The 25,271-nt window shown below is 41.4% G+C and overlaps 1 protein-coding gene across 4 annotated transcripts in view; it reads right to left on the bottom strand.

Moving 5' to 3' along the window:
* The window catches only part of gpr137c (G protein-coupled receptor 137c), a 53,993-nt gene that overhangs the window by 16,167 nt on the left and 12,555 nt on the right, over positions 1-25,271 (bottom strand). For all 4 annotated transcript variants that reach the window (XR_010975693.1, XM_068039126.1, XM_068039127.1 and 1 more), the window contains exons 2-6: positions 20,945-20,994; positions 14,809-15,037; positions 13,222-13,371; positions 12,492-12,617; positions 4,738-4,862 (exon numbers count right to left, since the gene is read on the bottom strand). Coding sequence is in view for 3 of the 4 variants with exons in the window: in XM_068039126.1 (XP_067895227.1) it covers positions 4,738-4,862; positions 12,492-12,617; positions 13,222-13,371; positions 14,809-15,037; positions 20,945-20,994 (680 nt within the window). In the remaining variant the exon portion in view is untranslated. The remainder of the gene's footprint in view (positions 1-4,737; positions 4,863-12,491; positions 12,618-13,221; positions 13,372-14,808; positions 15,038-20,944; positions 20,995-25,271) is intronic.

The raw sequence follows: 25,271 nt of genomic DNA, 5'->3' as shown, positions 1-25,271 counted from the left end.
TTCTGCCTGAGCTCGCAACAGTGTTAGCTCCATTAAGAGTTGTTGAAGATGTGCTTTAGGCCATTCCCATGTTACAAGATGCTTATGCATGCATGCAAGAGAAGCTTGACTAGTGCTGCACTACTCATTCATTATGACACAAATCATGACCTGAAGCTATCATATGACTCTTCCATCTATGGAGTTGGAGCAGCGATCAGTCATGTCATGGATGATGGTCAAGAGAAGTCCATAGCATTGGTAACACGGACCCTGACCAAGAGTGAACACAACTACACGCAGATAGAAAAGGAAGCACTTGGAATCAGAATCAAAAATTTTCACCAGTTTTTGATTGACAGAAATTTCATGCTAGTAACACATCATAAACCCTTCATAGCTATTCTCACACCAAAGTCTGCAATACCAACAATGGCAGCATCAAGGGTGCAGCAGTGGGCTCAATTTCTCTCACAGTATGACTACAACATTGAATACCGGAATGCTATTGCTGACGCACTGTCCCATTTGCTGCATGAAGACTCAGAAGTAGGCTGTGAAGGTGCAATCTTCACAATAGGAGTAATAGATGACTTTCCAATCACTGCAACTGAAAATGCAGCTGAAACTCGGACTCAGTTTTGAAAAGAGTCTATGAACAGACATTGAATGGATGGACAGAAATTTGACCAGTGTACAGATGAGGAACTGAAGCCATTCCACAATCGTCACAATGTGACTAAGGCTGCATTAAGTGGGGTCAAAGGGGTAGCACCTAGTTCTTTGGGAAATAGGATTATTGCAGAACTCCATACTGAACACACAGGAATAGTGAGAATGCAACCCATAGCTAGAAGTGTGTTTATTGACCTGGTCTAGACAGTGACCTAGAATCAGTGGTTAATAAATGTACTGTCTGCCAAAATTGTAGAAACAAGCTGCCTAAAACTCCTTTGCAATTATGGTCATGGTCGACCCAACCATTTCAAAGAGTTCATATAGAATTTTGTGGGAAGGAAAGTGACAATTTCTTAGTACTCATTGATGAGCACTCAAAGTGGATCAGGGTAAAGCAGACAATTCAAAACACCAATGTTGAATGGACAATAGAGGAGTTGAGGTTTATTTTTGCTGGTCATGGACTACCAGAGGAGCTTAACTCAGATAAAGGGTCTCAATTTCATTCAGCTCAGTTCCAAAATTTCATGAAGCAAAACGGCAAACACACCCTCACTCCTCATCATTTGGCATCAAATGAAGCAGCGGAAAGATACACCAGAAAGGTACACCAGAAAGGTTAAAGAAGCATTCAAGAAACAAGTACTGAAATTTGAACACTCATGCAGCATAAAATACCAATTGACTGATTTTCTGCTGAAGTATAGAACAATCTCGCTCCACAACAGGACGTACACCTGCTGATCTTTGGAAGAGAAGTTTATGGTCACGTTTGAGACTGGTCCCACCTAACTTGACTGCTAAAGTTACACACAAAACTACAAATTAGGAGCAGGAGTAGGCCACTCGGCCCCTCGAGCCTGCTCCGCAATTCAACAAGATCATGGCTGATCTGATTGTAACCTCAATTCCACAATCCCACCCTACCCCCAATAACCTTTCACCCCCCCTTGCTCATCAAGAATCTATCTACCTCTGCCTTAAAAATATTCAAAGACTCTGCTTCCACCACCTTTTAAGGAAGAGCATTCCAAAGACTCATGACCCTCAAAAAACGTCTCCTCTTTTGTCTCACATGGACGACCCCTTATTTTTATACAGTGACCCTTAGTTCTAGATTCTTCCACAAGAGGAAACATCCTTTCCACATCCATCCTGTCAAGACCCCTCAGAATCTTATGTATCAAACAAGTCGCCTCTTACTCTTCTAAACTCCAGCGGATACAAGCCTAGCCTGTCCAACCTTTCCTCAAAAGACAACCCGCCCATTCCAAGTAGTCGTCCAGCAAACCTTCTCTGAACTGCTTCCAACACATTTCCATCCTTCCTGAAATGAGACCAATACTGTACACAATACTCCGGATTTGGTCTCACCAATGCCCTGTATAACTGAAGCATAAAGCTACTCTTTTGTATTCAATTCCCCTCGCCATAAACGAACGTTCTATTAGCGTTCCTAATTACTTGCTCTACCTGCATACTAACTTTTTGCGATTCATGCACGAGGACACCCAGATCTCTCTGCATCTCAGAACTCTAATTTGTCACCATTTAGATATGCTTTTTTATTCTTCCTGCCAAAATGGACAATTTCACATTTTCCCACATTTGCCAGATCTTTGCTCCACTCACTTAACCTATCTGTATCCCTTTGTTGCCTCCTGTGTCATCTTCACAACTTGCTTTCCTACCTATCTTTGTGTCATCAGCAAATTTAGCTACCATACCTTCAGTCCCTTCATCCTTGTCATTTATAGAAATTGTAAAAAGTTGAGGCCCCAGCACAGATCCCTGTGGCACACCACTTGTTACATCTTGCCAACCAGACAATAACCCATTTATGCCGACTGTTTCCCCATTAGCTAGCCAATCTTCTATCCGTGCCAATATGTTACTCTCGACACCATGAGCTTTTATTTTCCACAATAACCTTTGATGTGGCACCTTAAAAATGCCTTCTGGAAATTTAAGTACAGTACATTCACTGTTTCCCCTTTATCCACAGCATGTAACTCCCTCAAAAAACTCCAATAAATTGGTCAAACATGACATCCCTTTCACAAAACCTTGTTGACTCTGCCTGATTACCTTGATTTTTTCTAAATGCCCTGCTATAAACATCTTTAATAGCTAACATTTTCCCCAACACAAATGTTCAGCTAACTGACCTATAGTTTCCCACCTACTGCCTCCCTCCCTTTTTTGAATAAAAGAGTTGCATTGGCTATTTTCCAATCCAATGGAACCTTCCCCAAATCTAGGGAATTTTGGAAAATTAAAACCAATGCATCAACTATCTCACCAGCCGCTTCTTTTAAGACCCTAGGATAAAGTTTATCAGGACCCGGGGACTTGAGTTGGAAATTGAAAGCAAGCAGTTTAGTCAGAAATGTCAATTTGACGCAAACAAAAGAGAATGCAGTTTCAGGCAGAGAGTGAACATGTTCGTATTTTGAGTCCCCATCAAGTCACACAAGTGGGATGTGGGAAAGGTAGTAGAATGTGGAACCAAAAGATAGTTGGTTGGGATTGATGGTAAAGTGAGAAATGTCCATGTAGATCATATGATCCAGGCAAGGGATGAACCAAAACATGAGTATGATCTGCTTAATCATGAGCTCATGTCAGAGTTTGAACCAGTTCAGACTTCAGTATCTGAAGTACAAATTTTTGAGAAAGGAACAAGATCTTTTCTAAGTGCTGAACCGAAACCAAGAGACCAAAACCTGTATGGAGATTAGAAAGACTTTGTAAATGTGTTATTAAACTTGATTTGTAAATATAGTTCATTGCAGAGAAAAATACTTTTCTTTAGAAAAGGGAAAGCAGTGTAATTGATTTGTATAACATACTAATGATATGATGACATTGACATGTCATGATGTTAACAAACAATTCCTTGAACTGGCCGTGCTTGCTGTCCATCTTGTCTGTTAGTGCCATCCTAAGACATCAAAAGATCCAACCTAAATCACTCGCCATGTTCAATTAATTTGCTGCACACCTGTTCTTTTTAACTATTGCATGTGCTAATTTTTTGATCTTAGTGATTTGGTATGATTGCCAATATCCTGTTAGGTGATCTTTCAAGCAGTGCTATAATATTGAGAATTTTGGGACATAGGCCTGAAATTGATTGCTTTTAGTTCCTAGTTCCTTTGTGGCATTTCCCTCACCAATGGGTTTATTTTTATGGTTTCTTTTGAAGACTGACAGTAGCACCTCATCACATGATCAACTTGGTGACAATGGACAGATACCTTCAGTTACAGCATCATAGACCTCCTGAAGCCATATCATAAGCAATATGGATTGGCTGGGAAAATATATTCTAAGCATTTACTTCACATTCAACTTGGATTGAAATATTTGTTATTACTCTTATTGGTCAGGAATGAAAAAAGGTTAAAATTTTAAATGGTGTCCAAGATGTTTATGAAATTGTAGTTATTGCTGTAGAGAAAGTCAACTCAACACAATAGATTGCCCAGGAATTGTCTTGACGTTCAGACCTCAGATCGAATTAAATTCATTGTGACTGGAACCATTCTGGCAACTGAACCTCCCTATACTGCCTCAAATTGCAAATCTTGAAGAATTACCAAAGCAGCATCATACATCCTGAAGTAAAAAGGAATCACCTCCTCAAAGTAGTTTACAATTTTGTCTTTTTTAAAAAAAAGACATCTAGTGGAATAAAAGTGGAAAATTTTCCACAACACTTTAAAAACTAATCTGCTAGTCTCTAACCAGACTTGTCTAGTACATGACAGAACCAAGTAGGTCTTCCCTGGATGACAATCTGCAAAAAAAGAGTCAAGATATGCAGGAACACGGTGACAATTATCTGTGCCCAGATGGCTCCAAGACGGTGCTACTAAAGAGTATTTCCTTTTTTAGCTTCTTACCCCACAGTAAATTTTTTTTTTTTTTTTTTTAAATTGTTAGCTCTAAAATACTTTTACAGTGATTACAATTGTCAATACCTCAAGAATGCTCCTGGAGAAGGCTACTACTTTCATCATTATAAAATGGTTAAGAATTTGAAGATCTCCATCTCTGGAAAGCAATTTCACCCACCTTCCTCTCTCTCCTCTAGAACCACTGCTTCTACTTAAATCATCGTCACTATCATACCGTCTTGGATTATCGAAAAAGTATGCCCTGGAACTGAAACTGTGACTGTTGATCATTCCACCTGACCCCTATAAAAAAGATTTTCATACAAAGTTACAACAGGATTTATTGTATTCAAGTCAATTAAATTTTTACATGAAAAAAGGACTGAACACCCATATCAAAAGCAATGCTGAAAAAAGTACACAGTCTCGTGTTGGGTTTTAGAATTAGGACCAAATGAAAATTATATTCGAAAAACTAAAATATGAGCATCCATTGCGGGATCTGGTTCTGGAGAATAAGGTGGGACAAGTGTATCAAGTATCAGTAGAGGAACATTTAGGGGATAGTGATCATTGTATCTTAAGGCTTGGGTTAGTTATGGAAAAGGAAAAAGTAATTGAGTAAAAATAACTAACTGGGGGGAGGGCCAATTTCAATGGAGTGAACGGATCTGGACCAGGTAAATTGGAATTGATGATTGGCAGGCAAAACTGTAAGTCAACAGTGGGCTTCCTTTAAAAGCAGAGATAGGGATGTAGCTTGACTGTACCCAACCTATGACCAGGAAAGGTAGGTCAAACAAATCCAGGGCTCCCTGGATGATGAAAGAGTATGAAGCAGAAGGCAGCTGAATATAACAAATGTCAGGTTGATAATAAAAGTGAGAACCAGGCTGAATATAAAAGTTCAGAGGGGAAGTGAAAAAATAAATGAGAAGCAAAGAGAGTATGAGAAGAGACTGGCAGCCAGCATAAAAAAGGGCATCCAAACATTTTCTATAGGCATATAAATGGTAAGACGGTGGTAAAAGGAAGGAGCAGGGCCAATTAGGGACCAAAAAGGGGATTTACAAGTGGACGCATAGGGCATGGTTGAGGTACTAAGTGACAACTTTGCATCTGTCTTTACAAAGAAGATGCTGCCAAAGTTGGACTGAAAGCAGAGGTAGTTGAGACACTGGATGGGCTTAAAATTGATTTTTTTTTAAATAAAAAGAGTAGGTATTAGAAAGGCTGGCTGTACTTAAAGTTAAATCACCAGAACCAGATCAGATGCTAAGGATACTAAGGGAATTAAGGGTGGAAATTGCAGAAGCACGGTCCATAATGTTCCAATCCTCCTTAGATACAGGGGTGGTGTCAGAGGACTGGAGATGTGCAAATGTTATATCCCTGTTCAAAAAAGGGTACAAGGATAAGCCCAGTAACTACAGGCCAGTCAGCTCAACGTCTATGCTAGGAAAGCCAGGACAACTTTAACAGTTACTTGGACAAATAAAGATTAATTAATTAAGAAAAGCCAGCACAGATTTGTTAAGAGTAAATAGTGTTTAATTTGATTGAGTTTTTGATGAAGTAACAGAGATGGTTGATGAGATATACATTGACTTAAAAAGGGTGTTTGATAAAGTGCCACATAACAGGCTTGTCAGGAAATTTAAAGCCCATGGAAGACAAGGGACAGTGGTAGCACAGGCACAATATTGGCTGAGTGACAGGAAACAGTAGTGCTGAATGGTTGATTTTCAGACTGGAGGAAAGTATATAGTGGGGGTTTCCCCAGCAGTCTGCATCAGGACTGCTGCTTTTCTTGATGTGTATTAATGATTTAGACTTGGGTGTGCAGGGCACAATTTCAAAATTTGCAGATGACAAAACTTAGAAGTATTGCGAACTATAAGGAGGATAGAGATAAACTTCAAGAGGACATTGGCAGGCCAATGGAATGGGTGGACTCATGGCAGATGAAATTTAATGTAGAGAGACATGTAGTGATACATTTTGGTAGGAAGAACAAAAAAAGGCAATATGAAATAAAGGATGCAATTCTAAAGGGGTTGCAGGAGCAGAGGGACCTGGGGCCATATGGACAGAACTCCTTGAAGATGGCAGGGCATGTTGAGAAAGCAGTTAATAAGGCATATGAGGTACTGGGCTTTATAAGTAGGGGCAAAAGCAAGGAAGTTATGGTGAACCTTCATAAAACATTGGTTTGGCTGCAACTGGAGTATTGTGTCCAGTTTTGGGCACCACACTTGGAGGATGTGAAGGCATTAGAGAGGGTGCAGAAAAGATTTACGAGAATGGCTCCAGACATGACAGACTTCAGTTACAAGGATAGATTGGCAAAGCTGGAGCTGTTCTCTTTCAAGAAGAGATGGTTGAGTGAGAGGAAATTTTATAGGTGTTCGAAATCATGAGGGGTCTGGACAGAGTAGATAGAGAAACTGTTCCCATTGGCAGAGGGTCAGGACACCGCAGTGAGTAGTTAGGATCTGGAATGCGCTGCCTGAGATTGTGGTAGAGGCAGATTCAATTGTGGCTTTCAAAAGGGAATTGGATAATTATCTGAAGAGAAAAAAATTTGCAGGGCTACAAGGAAAAGACAGGAGAGTGGGACCAGCTGAGCAGCTTTTACAGAGAGCCAGCAGAGTCACCAAAGGCCAAATGGTCTTATGTGCTGCAACAATTCTGTGATACTATTTAAAAAATATTTGTTGTACACAAGTGACAGAGCTTCAAAAAAGAAAGTCAAACCTTAATAGTGTGCCATTTTAATTACATTGAAAAGTGTTATTTACTTTTTATTTAAAATTCCAACATTGCAGTTATTAGAAAGCTGATAAAACATGCACTTCAGCAACAAAGGCACTTATCTTAACTCACAACTTGAATACTATTAAGGAAGCATGTTTAATGAAAGTTGCCACCAGAATAAAAAAAAGTTTAAAAAACTGCAATACCCCATAAAGTACACATTTTAGAGGTACACAGTCAGCTTTAAAAAATCTGCAGAATGATAGGTACTAAGATGGGCTGACTGGCTTTTCTCATCTGTCATTATCTTGTGAATTAAACATATTGTGCTACAAGACTGATGAACAACAGTGCTGGTTTTGTTTAGGACTAGCAAACAATTAAGGTTAATTTACAAGTGAAATGTCCAATAAGTTCTTAAATGGTTACCAGAAACTATATTGGGGATTTCAGGGTGCAAAACTGCAGATGTGCTTGTAATGAGAACAAAGAACAGTACAGCACAGGAACAGGCCATTCGGCCCTCCAAGCCTGCACCGATCTTGATGCCCATCTAAACTAAAACCTTCTGCACTTCTCGGGACCGTATCCCTCTATTCCCATCCTATTCATGTATTTGTCAAGATGCCTCTTAAACGTCACTATCGTACCTGCTTCCACCACCTCCCCGGGCAGCAAGTTCCAGGCACTCACCACCCTCTGTGTAAAGAACTTACCTTGCACATCCCCTCTAAACTTTGCCCCTCGCACCTTAAACCTATGTCCCCTAGTAACTGACTCTTCCACCCTGGGAAAAAGCTTCTGACTATCCACTCTGTCCATGCCACTCATAACTTTGTAAACCTCTATCATGTCGCCCCTCCACCTCCGTCGTTCCAGTGAAAACAACCAGAGTTTATCCAACCTCTCCTCATAGCTAATGCCCTCCAGACCAGGCAACATCCTGGTAAACCTCTTCTGTACCCTCTCCAAAGCCTCCACGTCGTTCTGGTAGTGTGGCGACCAGAATTGCACGCAATATTCCAAGTGTGGCCTAACTAAGGTTCTGTACAGCTGCAGCATGACTTGCCTTCATCGGTCGGGGCATAGAGTATAAAAATTGGCAAGCATGCCGTATGCCTTCTTGACTACCTTATCCACCTGCGTTGCCACTTTGTGACCTGTGGACCTGTACGCCCAGATCTCTCTGCCTGTCAATACTCCCAAGGGTTCTGCCATTTACTGTATACTTCCCACCTGTATTAGACCTTCCAAAATGCATTACCTCACATTTGTCTGGATTAAACTCCATCTGCCAATTTTCCGCCCAAGTCTCCAACCGATCTAAATCCTGCTGTATCCTCTGACAATCCTCATCATTATCCGCAACTCCACCAACCTTTGTGTCATCCACAAACTTACTAATCAGACCAGATACATTTTCCTCCAAATCATTTATATATACTACAAACAGCAAAGGTCCCAGCACTGATCCCTGTGGAACACCACTAGTCACAGCCCTCCATTCAGAAAAGCACCCTTCCACTGCTACCCTGTCTTCTATGGCAGAGCCAGTTCTGTATCCATCTTGCCAGCTCCCCTCTGATCCTGTGTGACTTCAGCTTTTGTACCAGTCTGTCATGAGGGACCTTGTCAAAGGCTTTACTGAAGTCCATATAGACAACATCCACTGCCCTTCCTTCATCAATCATCTTTGTCACTTCCTCAAAAAACTCGATCAAGTTAGAGAGACACAACCTCTCCTTCACAAAACCATGCTGCCTCTCGCTAATAAGTTCATTTGTTTCCAAATGGGAGTAAATCCTGCCCTGAATAATCTTCTCTAATAATTTCCCTACCACTGACATAAGGCTCACCGGCCTATAATTTCCTGAATTATCCTTGCTACCCTTCTTAAACAAAGGAACAACATTGGCTATTCTCCAGTCCTCTGGGACCTCACCTGTAGCCAATGAGGATGCAAAGATTTCTGTCAAGGCCCCACCAATTTCTTCCCTTGCCTCCTTCAGTATTCTGGGGTAGATCCCATCAGGCCCTGGGGACTTATCTACCTTAATGCTTTGCAAGACGCCCAACACTTCCTCCTTTTTGATAACGACATGACCCAGACTATCTACACTCCCTTCCCTAGACTCATCATCGACCAATTCCTTCTCTTTGGTGAATACTGATGCAAAGTACTCGTTTAGTACCTCATCCATTTCCTCTGGTTCCACACAGATTCCCTCCTCTGTCCTTGAGTGGGCCAACCCTTTGCCTGGTTACCCTCTTGCTCTTTATATATGTATAAAAAGCCTTGGGATTCTCCTTAATCACGTTTGCCAATGACTTTTCATGACCCCTCTTAGCCCTCCTGACTCCTCGCTTAAGTTCCTTCCTACTTTCGTTATATTCAAGGGCTTCGTCTGGTCCCAGCCTTCTAGCCCTTACGAATGCTTCCTTTTTCTTTTTGACTAGGCTCACAATATTCCTCATTATCCAAGGTTCCCGAAACTTGCCATACTTATCTTTTTTCCTCACAGGAACATGCCGGTCCTGGATTCTAATCAACTGATGTTTGAAAGACTCCCACATGTCAGATGTTGATTTACCCTCAAACAGCTGCCCCCAATCTAAATTCTCCAGTTCCTGCCTAATATTGTTATAATTAGCCTTCCCCCAATTTAGCACCTTCACCTGAGGACTACTCTTATCCTTATCCACATGTACCTTAAAACTTACGGAATATGGTCACTGTTCCCGAAATGCTCCCCTACCAAGACTTTGACCACTTGGCCGGGTTCATTCCCCAATACCAGGTCCAGTATGGCCCCTTCCCTAGTCGGACTATCTACATATTGTTTCAAGAAGCTCTCCTGGATGCTCGTTACAAATTCTGCCCCATCCAAGCCCCTAGCACTAAGTGAGTCCCAGTCAATATAGGGGAAGTTAAAATCACCCACCACTACAACCCAGTTACCTTTACATCTTTCCAAAATCTGTCTACATATCTGCTCCTCTATCTCCCGCTGGCTGTTGAGAGGCCTGTAGTAAACCCCCAACATCGTGACTGCACCCTTTCTATTCCTGAGCTCCACCCATATTGCCTCGCTGCATGACCCCTCCGAGGTGTCCTCTCACAGTACAGCTGTGATATTCTCCTTAACCAGTAATGCAACTCCCCCACCCCTTTTACATCCCCCTCTATCCCGCATGAAGCTTCTAAATCCCGGAACATTTAGCTGCCAATCCTGTCCTTCCCTCAACCAAGTCGCTGTAATTGCAACAGCATCATATTTCCAAGTACTAATCCAAGCTCTAAGTTCATCTGACTTACCGGTTATACTTTTTGCATTGAAACAAATGCACTTCAGACCACCAGTCCTGCTGTGCTCAACAACATCTCCCTGCCTGCTCTTCCTCTTAGTCCTACTGGCCTTATTTACTAGTTCCCCTCAGTTATTTCACCTGCTGTCCTACTGCCCTGGTTCCCACCCCCCTGCCACACTAGCTTAAACCCTCCCGAGTGACACTAGCAAACCTCGCAGCCAGGATATTTGTGCCCCCCCAGTTTAGATGCAACCCGTCCTTCTTGTACAGGTCCCACCTGTCCCTGAAGAGATCCCAATGATCCAGATATCAATGTATTTTTAAATTACTCAAACATTATGTAAGCATGTACAACATTCTTTGCCAACAGTACCAGTGCACAGAGTAACAAAAAAATGATGATCAGATTCTCAATTTTACCCATAAGTAATATTCACCAGATTCCTGGGACAATGGGACCAGTTTTGGAGCCAAGGAGTGCTGTACAGATGGGATGACCTTTATCTAAATGGGAGAGGTACCCATGCCCTTGTGAAGAGGATAATTGAGTAGTGGGGAAAGATTTAAACTAGCTGGAGGCTGGAATGGAAAATTCACACCAAGTCTTGAAAGTAGTGACCATAATTTGATTTAATTGGATATTCAATTTGAGAAGGAGAAGGAAGAGTCAAAGATTTTAAATTTAAGACATCAAACTTCAAAGGGTTGATGAACATACTGATTATATTAAACCTGGTTAAACTGTTAATGGGTAAATCTAAAAAACAGTGGGAAATATTCAAAGTAATTTTTTGATACAATACAAAACCAGTACATGCCCCGAAAAGGCACTTGTGTAGTTAAGAAACCATGGTCAATAAATGGGGCAAGTGGCTGTATCAAACTTACAACAATGCAAGGAAAAGTGGAAATCCAGCAGATAGAGCAAAAAAGCAATAAAAAGGATACAAAATAAAGTAATGAGGTAAAAAAAAAGCATTAAATAAAACTTAGAGGGGATATTAAAAGCTCATAGCAAAAATATATTGAAAGAGAGGGGTAAAAGGAGAACATGGGAAAATTGAAGATAGATGCGGACAAGACTATAATGAACAAATGGTAGATTGTTCAAATGAATATTTTGCATCAGTTTGCACAATGGTGCAAAAGGACAAAATATCAGCACTATAAGGGAACCTAAAAATGTAGTTAAAGGGAGGAACATAGTGGATTTAGTAAATGAAAAAATGCTAATGTCAAAAATAATTGGACTTAAGGTATACAAATCTCTAGCACTTAATGGCTTCCATCAGAGAGTATTAAAATAAATAGGTGAATTGTGAATACACTAATTATAAATTTTACAAAGCTCTCATATTCCAGAATTGTGCCTCTGGATTGGAAAATTCCAAATGCCACTTCATTATTTTAGGGAAGGAGGGAGAAACCGATAACTACAGACCTGTCAGTTCAGCATCAATTGTGGGAAATTTACACAAATTGATCAAAGACAGCGTGACTGAGCAGTTGGACAATATCAGTTGATCAAAGAAAGTCAGCATGGATTAGTGAATACTGGGTCAACTGGAGCTTTCTAGACAGAGGTTGATAGATTCCTACTGGAAAAGGACATCAAGGGATACAGAACTCAGCTGGGGTAAATAGAGTTGAGGCACAGATCAGCTACGATTAATTTGAATAGCAGAACAGGCTTGAGGGGCTGAATGGTGTACTCCTACTTCTATGTTCCTGTTCCTAACACATCCTTCAGCAGAACACAGGAGAACATTAAATAATTTTCAGAAATTTAAAAAAAGTTGGTATTTGAGGCATATGGTAGATCAATGGAAAATTACGTTATCATACTTGCTAAAAATAATTTCGTACCAGATTTTGATTTGGTCTCTGCACCCTGAAAAAAAACACCACCAAGCTTGTAGGCAACAGCTCCCAAAGGAAAAGAATGATTCCAAACGCCACATAAGCTTGGTCACTGACTTTTTCAACGTCAGCCTGTAAAGCAAACATTAATGCAACTTAATACAATAGTAAACCAATTGAAATGGAACATATTCATGAGAAAGACAACCAGCAAAGGCTAATTAAAAATAGAATCAACTGACATTACATTTTAATAGAAGTGCAAGACTGAAGATTACATTACAGTAGGTAGCACATTCCAGTAAATTTCACTAAGAACTTAAATGCACATACTGTTTCAATCCTAAATTTGACGACATGCATTACTGTAGCTTGAAGATAGCCTGTACTGTGATGGCATTGTTGAAAATACTGCCCTATTTAGATTCATTTAATCTCAATTCAGCAAACCTTGCACTGTAATTCCAATTTGTGTATTTGCCAAATGGTACATTAGCTATTACCAACGGCAAGAATAGAATGTTAAATGGTTGATAAGGGTGTGTGGGGGTACAGTATACTTCTAATTAACTCCCAAAATCTTAAATCTCAGTTATTCATTGTTCAAAATGCAAAATATACATTACCAGTGATGTCTCTGCTGAGACGTAAAATGCCATAAAACTATACAGCTGTCCTCTTTTCAAATGAAAATTGTAGTAGTGCTAAAAAGAAAAAAGCCCTCATATACAGCTACCTGATCAGACACATTGTACCAGCCATAGTTGAATGAACTGGGCCTATCTTCTGGAGCCATGAAAACCACGACCAGGTTATAGGAAGCCCTTGATATATAAAGCAGGATCACTGCAGCACCCACAAGAGTGGCCTGACAAACTGACGTTCCCTGAAAAGGAAAATATATATATATCTTGTTATGCTGTCTGTAAGGATTAAAGGTCATTGATAAATGTTCAACCACATCAGCTTTCAGGTAGCTAGGGCTGAACGGCTATAAACTGAGGGGGGAATATGCAGCGAGACCTGGGTGTTCTTGCATACCAGTCGCTGAAGGTAAGCATGCAGGTCCAACAGGCGGTAAAAAAGGCAAATGGTATGTTGGCCTTCATAGCGAGAGGATTCGAGTACAGGAGCAGCAATGTCATGCTGCAATTATACAGGGCCTTGGTGAGGCCACACCTGGAATATTGTGTGCCGTTTTGGTCTCCTTATCTGAGGAAGGATGTTCTTGCTATAGAGGGAGTGCAGTGAAAGTTTACCAGACTGATTCGTGGGATGGCAGGACTGACGTATGAGGAGAGATTGAGTCGGTTAGGATTATATTCGCTGGAGTTCAGAAGAGTGAGGGGGGTTCTCATGAAAACCTATAAAATTCTGACAGGATTTGACAGAGTAGATGCAGGAAGGATGTTCCCGATGGTGGGGGTGTCCAGAACCAGGGGTCATAGTCTAAGGATACGGGGTAAACCTTTCTGGACTAAGATGAGGAGAAATTTCTTAACCTAGAGAGAGTGGTGAGCCTGTGGAATTCGCTACCACAGAAAGCAGTTGAGGCCAAAATATTGTTTGTTTTCAAGAAGGAGTTAGATATAGCTCTTGGGGCAAAAGGGATCAAAGGAAATGGGGGGAAAGTAGGAACAGGTTACTGAGTTGGATGATCAGCCATGATCATAATGAATGGTGGAGCAAGCTCGAAGGGCCGAGTGGCCTACTCCTGCTCCTATTTTTTTAAGTTTGAAAAATAGAAATATAGAAACAAAGCGCTGTAGTCACAGTAAAACAAAATTGAGATTTGACACTGAACATTAGGGTACAATTTCTGCACCCAAATAAGAAATTACAATGCTTACTGCAATGATTAGGAGACAGAGTGACAGTTCACTTGTGATCTAGTACCACGCCCTCCCTTGACTGATGGGATGATGAGCCCACCTGATCGCTGTATGGGCTCAATATCAAGTGACTTTGGGCAATTTCTCCCCCCACACTCTGACATAAGGCCTTAATCTGTAGAAATCCACAGCTGGAACTATTGTAAACTGAATTCAACGTTTCTGCTGCTTTATTGATCCTGACAGTGTAAATGAGTGTCATTAAAACAGCTTAAACTTCAAACTCGAAACTGAAAGATACAATAATGCAACCGGATTGATTGGCATTTTCAAAGTAAAACAAATTAATTTTTAAATTAACTTTTTACTAACTTACTTAAAGCAGACAGACATTAGATGCTAGTAAAAATGAATACACCTAGACTATTTACCAAAACATTTTGTGCACTTGGTTTAAAAAAAAAGTCAAAGAAACAAATTTGACTTTTTACCTTTGACTCAAGATATACATTCGCAGATGACATTTTTGCAATTTTGAAGATGCACACTGCTAATGAAATGGCACAAAGGACAAAGAGGCTGTCATTGATGAGTACTCGAGCAAAAACAGTCCATTTCAACTGGCTTTCTGGCACATTTCCTTGGACAAGCACTGCACACGTGAAGTTCACCACCAGAAACAGAATGCTAGCAAATAAGAATGCTAGACGTAATGGAATCCTGTAAACATTAAGGAAAAGTAGTTAGAGTACGCTTATTGCATTTTCATCTGCTGTTTGAGTTAGCCCCAATAAACTCAATTTTGTTATGACCAAGGTGGGTGGAGTGCACTGTCTTTCTCTAGTTCCACTTCTCACAACATTTAAATGTTTACCCAGTTACCGATACAGCCGATTATATACTCTTATTTTAATTCAGAATAAAATGCACCAAGTTTCTTTAATAAACAAAATCAATTTATAACCAGCCTTATTTAGTAAGATGCAAAGCATTAACAGATTGAAATATGACAGTTCCCTTAAATATGCCCAACAAACAGACACAGGTAAAGAAAAAAAAGTCTTCTCTGCAGAGATCTCTTTACAAAAAGAAAAAAAACTACTTTGGCCAAATACTTGTTAATTCTTGAAGGAAGAGGATAAGATAAGGAATGATATTAGTTGTCCCTTTTCTGGCATCCCAAATACATAGACAGCTGTCACTGGGATCTTTTTGGAACAATTATCTTCAGGTGACTGAGGATGAGTCTGGTAGGCTTTCCAGGAGAAATGCAGCATCAGCGGTTTCAGCTATCACACACTGGATTCTCAGGGTTTCTCAAAGAATGAACTGGTCTTCTCTTAGCAGGCTGACCTCCAACTGACTCAAAACAATGTTCAAAATGATACCAACTCTTGACCACCATAAATCTTGACATGTCACTTCTCTAAACAACTCCCTCCACAGTCACCAAGGCTTTTGCTGTTTACTTAGCTGAAGACATGTGACTTCCAGCAAGTGTGTTTCTGAACCAAGTCTCAAAATCTTTCCAGCGACCTTTTTTTTTTAAAAAAAAGTCCAGCATCTGCGTAATCTCTTCAGTCCTCCAAAGGAATCCATTTCCACAATTTTAAAACATGAGTCCTCACAAAATATAAAAGAATGGAAGTACTTTCATAACACCTCCATCCTTGGAGGAATGAAACACCATTTTTAAATGTGTTTCATTACAAAGAGTGGGGGAAAAAATGAATATCAAAACACATTTACACATTCACTTTTTACCTGTAACTAATACAGTTATGCCCTGTACCATCTTTGTACAGAGATAATTCAAAGCAAAATTAAATTCTAGACAAAGCATCTGCAATTACATGGTTTTTCCTTGCAATGTGGATAATCTTTAAGTGATAGGGCTGCAATAGTAAACTCAATTGAAATAGTCTGGCATTCTGATTCCTGAATTTTTCCCACAAAGGCTAGGGCATTATGATCAGTATGTACTAGTATCTCTCTGTAGTCGTGGAGGACATGTACTTCAAAATGCTTAAGAGCTAACAGTAAGCCCAGGGTTTCTTTTTCCACTGTGGAGTATCTCTTGGTGTCGATTTAGCTTTTTGGAAAAGTATCCCACTGGCCTTTCTATGACTGATTCATCATCTTGTAACAGGACTGCACCTACCCCCAGGTCACTGGCATCAATTGCTACCTTGAAGGGCTTGGTGAAATTTGGGGCAGCCAACACTGGTTCATTGATCAAAATGGCTTTCAGTCCCAAGCATCTTTTGAGAGGCTCTCATAACCATACTACCTTTCTTTTTTTTTTGTAGCAAATCCATCAGTGGAGCAGCTATAGTGCTAAAATTTGGTAAAAACTTGCAGTAGAAACCACACATCTCCAAAAACCTCATTTTTCATTCACTCTTAGGGGAAGGGAACTCCAATGCTAGCACTTTTGCTGTTCTTGGCAACATTTGTCCTTGCCCTACTTTGCAAATTCACTTTTGGCAAGGTTCATTACCAAATCAGCTGATTGCAAGTTTCTAAACTGAGCTTTTAGTTGTTCCAAGTGGTCCTTCCAAGTAACACTGCATACCAGCACATCAAGGTAAACCACACAGTTAGGAACACTGGCTACCACTTGGCTCATGAATCTCTGATATGTTGCTGGGAGCTTTTTTTTTTTAGCCCAAATGGCATCACTTGGCATTGGAAAGATCATTGGGTGTGGACAAAGGCTGATATTTCTTTAGCTTAGGGCATTAAGAAGGAAACTGCCAGTATCTCTTGAACAAATCTATTTTTGTAAGAAACGTGGCACTGCCAACTATGTCAATACAGTCTTCCAAGCAAGGAATTGGGTAGGAGTCTGCCTTTGTTACTGCATTAACTTTCTGTAGTCTATGCAAAAATCTAGTTGAACCTCCAGGCTTAGGCACCAACATGACTGGGGAACTCCAGCTGCTTTGACTATGTTCAATTAGATGGTTTTCCAACATATATTGGATTTCTGCTTTCACCTGGGCCTGTTTCTCTGAATTGAAACGATAAGAATGCTCTTTTATAGGAGAGGATTCTCCTACATCCACATCATGCATGGCTAAGGTTGTACATCCTGGCTTATCCTACAGACTCCTTTAAATGCTGTGAGTAGCCTTGTTAGGTCTTCTTGTTCTGCATCTAAATATACAAGCATACTGGCTAATCTCTAACAACTCAGTAATAGCTAACCGGATAGTAGGGAGGTTCAATTTGAGAATAGTCTGGGCCTCCACCTGCCTCATTCACACTATCCCTACTACCTGACGTACCTCTGCTGGCTTAGCCACCACCTGGCAGTGATATTGTTTCAACGTAATGATGTGACACAGCCGATTCTTTTTCTGGCGATCTGGGGTGTCAAATAATTTACTTTTCCAATCCTTTTGACTACTCCATATGGACTACTGAATGGTTCCTTCAGCAGTTCACCCTGTAAAGACAGTAATACTAATACTTCATCCTCTGGTTGAAATGTTCGGGTCTTGGCACGTTTGTCTGCCCATTTCTTCATGGTTGCTTGGGAAACTTTCAGGTGTTTCAGAGCGGTTCCTGGAACACTGATACATAACCTAATACAGAAGATTCACCCTCTGTTCTAAAAGCTTTTCTTTGATTAGTTTTAAAAGACCTCTTATCTCATGTCCATAAACTAATTCAAAGGGACTAAAACCAGTAGACTCATTAGGTGAATCCCAAGTGCCAAACAAAAGAAATTCCAGCCCTTTGTCCCAATCATGGGGATATTCATGACAGTCTGCCCTGATCATTGTTTTGAGGGTCTGATTGGTATCTCTCGAAAGCCCCTCGTGTCGGAGTGGTATGCTGAGGACAGAGCTGTACCCAGATAACTCAACTTCCTGAAAAATTTTAAACATAAAATTGGAACCTGGATCAGACTGAATTTCAACCAGCAATCCATATAGAGTGAAGAACTGGGTTAACTTCTCTACCACTACCTTAGTAGAGATTGTTCTAAAGGGAATGGCCTCCAGGAACCAAGTAGCCATATCCATAATAGTGAGTATATACTGATGTCCTGCTTTTGTTTTCGGTAAAGGTCCTACACAGTCTACCAATACCATACTAAATGGTTCCCCAAAAACTGATATGGGAATTACAGGTGCCAGTTTTATGGCAGGTTGCGGTTTTCCCCACAATCTGGCACGTTTTACAGAACTGCACCATGTCCTTGTAAAGGCCTGACCAGTAAAAATGTCAATTTGTACAGGATTGGGTCTTCTGGATCCCCACATGTCCTGCCATAGGAAGTTCATGGGCTATCCTTAATATTTCATGGTGATACTTGGGCAGTACCACTATCTGGAACCACCGTCCATTCCTCTTCCGCAGGCCTGTGAGGAGGTCTCCACCTCCTCATCAGAATCCCATTTTTAATATCGAAGTCTTCTGGAACTCCCTTTGCTTCAGCTTCAGTTCAAGCAGATTGTGCCGCTTTACTAAACTCTGGATCGGCTTGCTGAGCCTTGATCAGAGAAGACTTACTGAACATTTCCTTCGGCTTATCCAAACTCCAAAGTTTCAGGTATTCGGCTGTCGGTGATGCCAATTTGACCTCTGACAATGGAACTTGTTTAGCCATTGGCTCAGGTCACTACACAAGGAAAAATTCCTGGAAACTTTTCCTGCAACTGTTCTGTCTCTTTGACTTCACTTGGTATTTGTGAAGCCAAATCATTCCCCAGGAGTAGATCAACTCCATCCACGGACAACTCCCAGAGTTACCATTCCAGACATTAGGTCACACTCCAGATGCAACCAATACAAAGGTATGGGTATATACTCCCTGCTGCTACCATTCACTGCGCTCTGGTGAAAAGGTATGCCTCTCGTCAGCAAAAAAGTGTTTGGATGGCTCCTGTATCCCCAAGTATAACTATAGGTTTACTTGCCTCACTTGAGGGAGGAGGAATTACTTTTCCTTTTGACAAGAATTCCCTATAACTCTCAGGTATCTTTTCACATCACCCACACTCAGCAATTTTTGCACTTGGTCTTACAGCTGCAGTCAGAGCTACAGCCTGATCGGTTGTCCTCTCGGTCAGGGCTCCTTTCTCTGCATTGGCTTTGTGTACCCCAATAAGTCCCATGGGTTTACCCCGCAACTTCTAGCATTCTGCATGAAGGCGTCCCATCATATGGCACTTAGACTTTTGGACCTCACTTCCACCCAAAACATCTTCCTCTCTGGCTTGAGGAGATCCTGGGGCATTCCCAGCTATCACTTGTCCTCAGCTACTTTCCTTCTTTTCACCCTCCCACCTTATATCCTTCTCAGGTTTGTGGGGGTGACGGGCAAGCTTGTAAACAAGCTTGTACGCAGCGATCTCAGCTACCTGTCTAGCTATTGAAACCTTCTGGTTCTCTACATGAGTTCCTAATAATGGAGGGAGTGAATTTTTACATTCTTAAAAAGGAGAATTATTTCCTCGAGGATCTCATACATGGCCTTTACCTTTGGTGCCCACATCCAACGATCAAAGTTAATTTGCTTTACCCTCTCAATTTCTATGCAAGTCTGCCCAGGCTGTTTCCAAAAGTTCTGGAATTTCTGCCTGCAAGCTTCAGGGACTAACTCGTAAGCAGCAAGAATAGCCTTTTTTTGCCATCTCAAATCAGCAGAAGCCTCCTCAGAAAGCATGGCTAAAGAAAAAAAAAGTGTTCTCTGCAAAGATCTCTTTACAAAAGAAAAAATTACTTTGGCCAAATACTTGGTAATTCTTGAAGGAAGAGGATAAGATATGGAATTATATCAGTTGTCCCTTTTCTGGCGTTCCAAATTAGGCACAGACAGCTGTCACTGGGATCCTTTTGGAGCAGTTCTCTTCAGGTGACTGAAGATTAATCTGGCAGGCTTTCCAGGTGAAATGCAGCATCAGAGGTTTCAGCTATCACACACTGGATTCTCAGGGGGTGGAGAAAGGATGAACTGGGCTTCTCTTAGCAGGTTGGCCCCCAACTGACTCAAAACAATGTCCAAAATGAAACCAACTCTTGACCACCATAAATCTTGACATGTCACTTCTCTGTAAACAACTCCCCCCCGCAGTCACCAAGGCTTTTGCTGTTTATTTAGCTGAAGACACGTGATTTCCAGTAAGTGTGTTTCTAAACCAAGTCCCAAAGTCCTTCCAGTGACCTTTTAAAAAAAAAACAAAGTCCAGCATCTGTGTAATCTCTTCAGTCCTCCAAAGGAATCCATTTCCACAATTTTAAAACACGAGTTCACATAAAATATAAAAAAAGTATTTTCATAACAATTTGTATTAGTTACATGTTACTCCATGCAGATTCTATTTCAGAAACTTGATTCAAATAAAGCAAGGCCACAAGGGTGTGTAATGAATAAAGCTTTGTTAGTTACCACCTACTGGTTAATCACTGGGGATATTGGGTGCAGATTGCTTTGATATATAGCCAAAAGAACCCCAGCAAACATTTTATTTTGTGTATATGCAGCTACAGTTGCTACTAAATTAAGATTTTAAGTACTTACGCTATTCCCAAAGTTAGACAAAAATGCTCTTTAAAAATGTACTTTTTTTGTTAGAAAATAGCTACAGTAAAGATTGTGCACATAGTACTCACTTGTATTTGTTAAGTTCTGGAGAATATTTGGCTTTGGCCTTAAAAATAACCTGCAAAGACATACATTATGATAGTGAAAGAAAAACAAAACCAGCAAATGTATTAAACAAATAGATAGGAATATATAAATATGTTTCACAGAAAATCAAATGATGCACTCGTTAATACTCCTGAAAACCTGCATTTAGATAATACCCTTTACATCAGGAATTTAGGGGGAGTGGCCAAAAGCTTGGGGTGGAGGTAGGCATTGTCTTTTTGATGGAGAGAATGAAAGGTGTTAAGCAGAGTCAAAACAAGATATGGGAGCTATCATTCACTTCAGCCTGTGTGTGGGGCTGGCAAGAGAGATGAAATCATTAGCAGAGAATGAAAATTACACCATGGGCTAAAATAATAGCCTTGACCCTCCCATTGTTGTGCTGGAGCAAGACTGCTTAGACTGGAAGGGCGACAAGCAGTTGGGAAAAATGGAGGAAAGATATAGCTGGAAACTGATTTGGTTTCTGCAGACAATATTGTCAAGCAGCATCATATAGATTAGGAATAGGAGGAGGAAAGATATAGATCCTTGAGGAAATCCTGGCGATGATGGCAAGGAGTAGTCATTGCTGGAAATGCTCTGATCACATTAGGTAGATAGCAGTGGAACCACAGTGGAGGATGGTGTTGTTAAGCATTCTGAATGCTGCAGAGAGATCAGTGAGGGATGAGATGTAGATGCGATATTGCAGTCATCTAAGTGCGAACAGGGAAAAAACAAGGGGTTGTTTATGTTTGGTTAAAGCTGTTTGGTGCTGCAAGTGTTGAATCCATGCTGGAGGAAGTTGACCATGGGATGGTCATTGGTGAGGTTGGAAGAATCAAGTGGCTTTCTAAAAAGGTAACTTTGAAGAGGAGACCGCAGATGTTTGAGTAGAGGCAATATCATCTAGTATGGGGGTGGGGTGGGAAAGTAGAAAGGATAGGTGAAAAGATAAGAGTTTAAATGAGAACAGAAAATGAATCACTGATAAGATGAGCTTAGATAGGATAGGGCAGGATGGGTACTCAGGGCTGCAGAGGGTGGGGAACTGGGGCAAGGAGAGGGCATAAGCCTGATCCAGCAGACCAAGAAATCCACGAGTTCCTTACACTTTATCTTGATATGATGGAGAAGTCAGTTGGTCACCTCAGGTTATTTCTGACTCTCCAGATAATTCTGGAATTGTAGAGGGCTTTGGCAGGAGAGAGTTAAAATACAATCTAACTTCAGGGCCAGGACACATGCAGCAGAGTTTTGCATCAACTGAAGTTCAGATTGGATATTGGGAGACTTGGCAGGATATTGCCACAGTCGAGGGGAGAGTCCATCGATGACAATTTCAGGAGCAGATGGCGGAGGCAGGTATAGAGGCAGGTGAAGTAAGCAGCTTTTGTGATAAAAGATATGGAGTTGGAAGGTTAGCCCAGCTAAGGTTCAATTAGGAGGCTGAGGTTGTGAAGTCAGGTTCGGTCCAAGACAGTTGGGGAATGGGATGATATCGATAGCAAGAATGTAGAGCTTATGACTGGAGGCCAAAGACGATGGTTGTGGTCTTCAACGTTTTATTAGAGAAAATGGAGGGCGATGATGAGTTGAGGGAGGGAATCCCACTTAGGACCTAGGCAGCTAGAGGCACAGCCACAAATGGCTGGATAAAGATGGGGGGGCTTGGGGAAACTGGGCAAATTATAGGCCTGGACAGAGTTACGAAAATAGATGGGGAGGCCTTGGAGGGAGACTGGTTGTCAAGCAAGCAGTTTGACAGGACAGAAGCAATGGAACCTGACTCCATGTTTGTGGATGATATTGTTGAGAGGCAACATGCAGATGAGGAAGTGGAGGGTGCCAAAAGTGGATTGTTGAGCCACTCACTCCAGATATAACTATACACGAGCAGGAAGAGAAGTCATTGCGGAGATGTTCTGGCTACCATTTGAGAGGCAAGTGTGGAACTAAATGAGGTCAGTCCCACTGAGCAGGGCGAAAGAAAGGCATTAGGAAAGGTTGGTGTGGTCTACTGAGTCAAAGGCTTCAGGAAGTCTATGAGAAATAATGTACCATGAACATAATCACAGAGGGTGTCATTTGTGACTTCGATTAGGGCCATTTCAGTGCTGTCAGGGGAAGAAACCTGATGATTGTAGAGATTCAAAGGGAGTTTGTGGGAACAGATTCAAGAACTTTGAAAACATTGGTTGAAGTTGGTGCAACAGCTTGCAAGGACAGAAGGGGTCAAGGATGGTTGTTTGGAGGAGGGAGCCAATGACTACTGTTTTGAAAGGGATGGGGGAATTGTACCAGAGAAGGAGGAACGGTTTACAGTATCAGTTAAAACATGGGCCAGGAAGGAAGGTTCAGTGCTCAACAGGCTAGCAGGAATAGGGGTCAAGGGTGGATCCTGCGAGATTATCCACTTTCGATCAGAGGAAGGCAAATTGGAATATTTTCTTAATGCTGAGAAACAGGGAGCTGTGGAGGAGCAAAGGGGTTTTAGGTGTTCATGCATACTAAAAGTTAGTGTACAGGTACAAAAAGTGATCAAGAAGGCTAAGGAAATTTTGATCCTCTCAATGGCATTGCGATTCAAAAATGAGGAAGTGATTTAGTTGCAAACTATTGATCAGACCCCATCTGGGAGTAGTGCATTCAGCTTTGGGCAGCAAACTAAAGGAAAATATATTAGCCTTGGAAGGTGTACAGCAGATTCACCATAAAGATACCAGGGCTTAAGAGGTTAAACAATGAGAACAGATTGCATAAATCTGATTTATAAAGGGATGGTAGTATAGTGGCAATGTTATTGGACTAGTAATCCAGAGGCCCAGACTAATGCCCTAGAAACACGAGTTCAAATCCCACCATAGCCGTTGGTGGAATTTAAATTCAATGAATGAACCTGGAATCAAAGCTAGTATCAGTAATGCTGACCATAAGATTACCGGATTGTCGTTAAAAACCCATCCTGATCCATTAATCTTCTTTAGGGAAAGAAATCTACAGTCCTTATACGGTCTGGCCTACATGTGACTCCACACCCACATCAGTGCAGTTGACTCTCAACTGCCTTCTGTAATGGCCAAGCAAGCCATTCAGTTGTATCAAACTGCTACAGAAAAGAAAATTAAAACCAAGAGAACCACCCAGCAGCATACTAGCACACCCTGCTCAGTCCTTCTCACCAACATCCAGGGACATACGCCAAAATTAGGAGAGCTGTCCAACAGAATAGTCAAGCAATAACTTGACAGTCATACTCACTGAATCATAACTTACAGCCAATGTCCAGACTCCATCACCATAGGTGGCGGCATAGTGGTGTACAGTCAGAAAGGAACAGCCCTAGGAATCCTCAACATGACTCTGGACCCCTTGAAGGGGGCATCAGGTCAAACATGGGCAAGGAGAATCCCTGCTGATAACCACCTACTACTCTCCCTCAGCTGATTAATCAGTACTCTTCCATGTTGTTCATCACTTGGAAGAATCAAGGATACAGAATGTACACCAGTGGGGGACTTCAACGTCCATCACCAAGAGCAGCTCAGTGACAGCACTACTGAAGGACATATCTGCCAGACTGGGCCTGTGGCAGGTGGCGAGAGAACCAACAAGAGGGGAAAAACCTACTTGACCTCACCCTCACCAATCTGCTGGTCACAGATGGGTCTGTCCAGGACAGTATCATTAGCAATGACCACCACACAATTCTTGTGGAGACAAAGTCCTGTCTTCACACTGAAGATACCCTCCATCGTGTTGTGTGGCACGATCACCAAGCTAAATGGGAAAGATTCAGAATAGATCTAGCAGCTCAAAACTGGGCATCCATGAAGCACCACAGGCCACCAGTAGAACTGTACTCAACCACTATCTGTAACCTCATGACCTGCCATTACCATCAAGCCAGGGTATCAACCTTGGTTCAATGAAGAGTGTAGGAGAGCATGCCAGGAGCAGCATCAGGCATGCCAAAAAATGAGGTGCCAAGCTGATGAAGCTACAACCTGGGACTACAAGCATGCTAAACAGAAGCAGTATGCAATAGAGCAAAACGATCCTACGACCAATGGATCAGATTAAAGTTCTGCAGTCCTGTAACATCAAGTCATGAATAGTGGTGGACAACAAAACAACTAACCGGAGGAGGAGCCTCCACAAACATTCCCAACCTCAAAGTTGGGGAGCCAAGCACATCAGTGCAAAATGTCAAGGCTGTAGAGTGTGCACCATCTTCAGCCAGAAGTGCGAGTGGATGATCCATCTTGTCCACTTCCCAAGGTCCCCAGCATCACAGATACCAGT

Source organism: Heterodontus francisci, chromosome 9 (assembly GCF_036365525.1).
Source record: "Heterodontus francisci isolate sHetFra1 chromosome 9, sHetFra1.hap1, whole genome shotgun sequence".
Classification (NCBI taxonomy): domain Eukaryota; kingdom Metazoa; phylum Chordata; class Chondrichthyes; order Heterodontiformes; family Heterodontidae; genus Heterodontus; species Heterodontus francisci.
The sequence above is the reverse complement of the archived record's forward strand: the minus strand, read 5'-3'. Positions and strand labels throughout refer to the sequence as shown.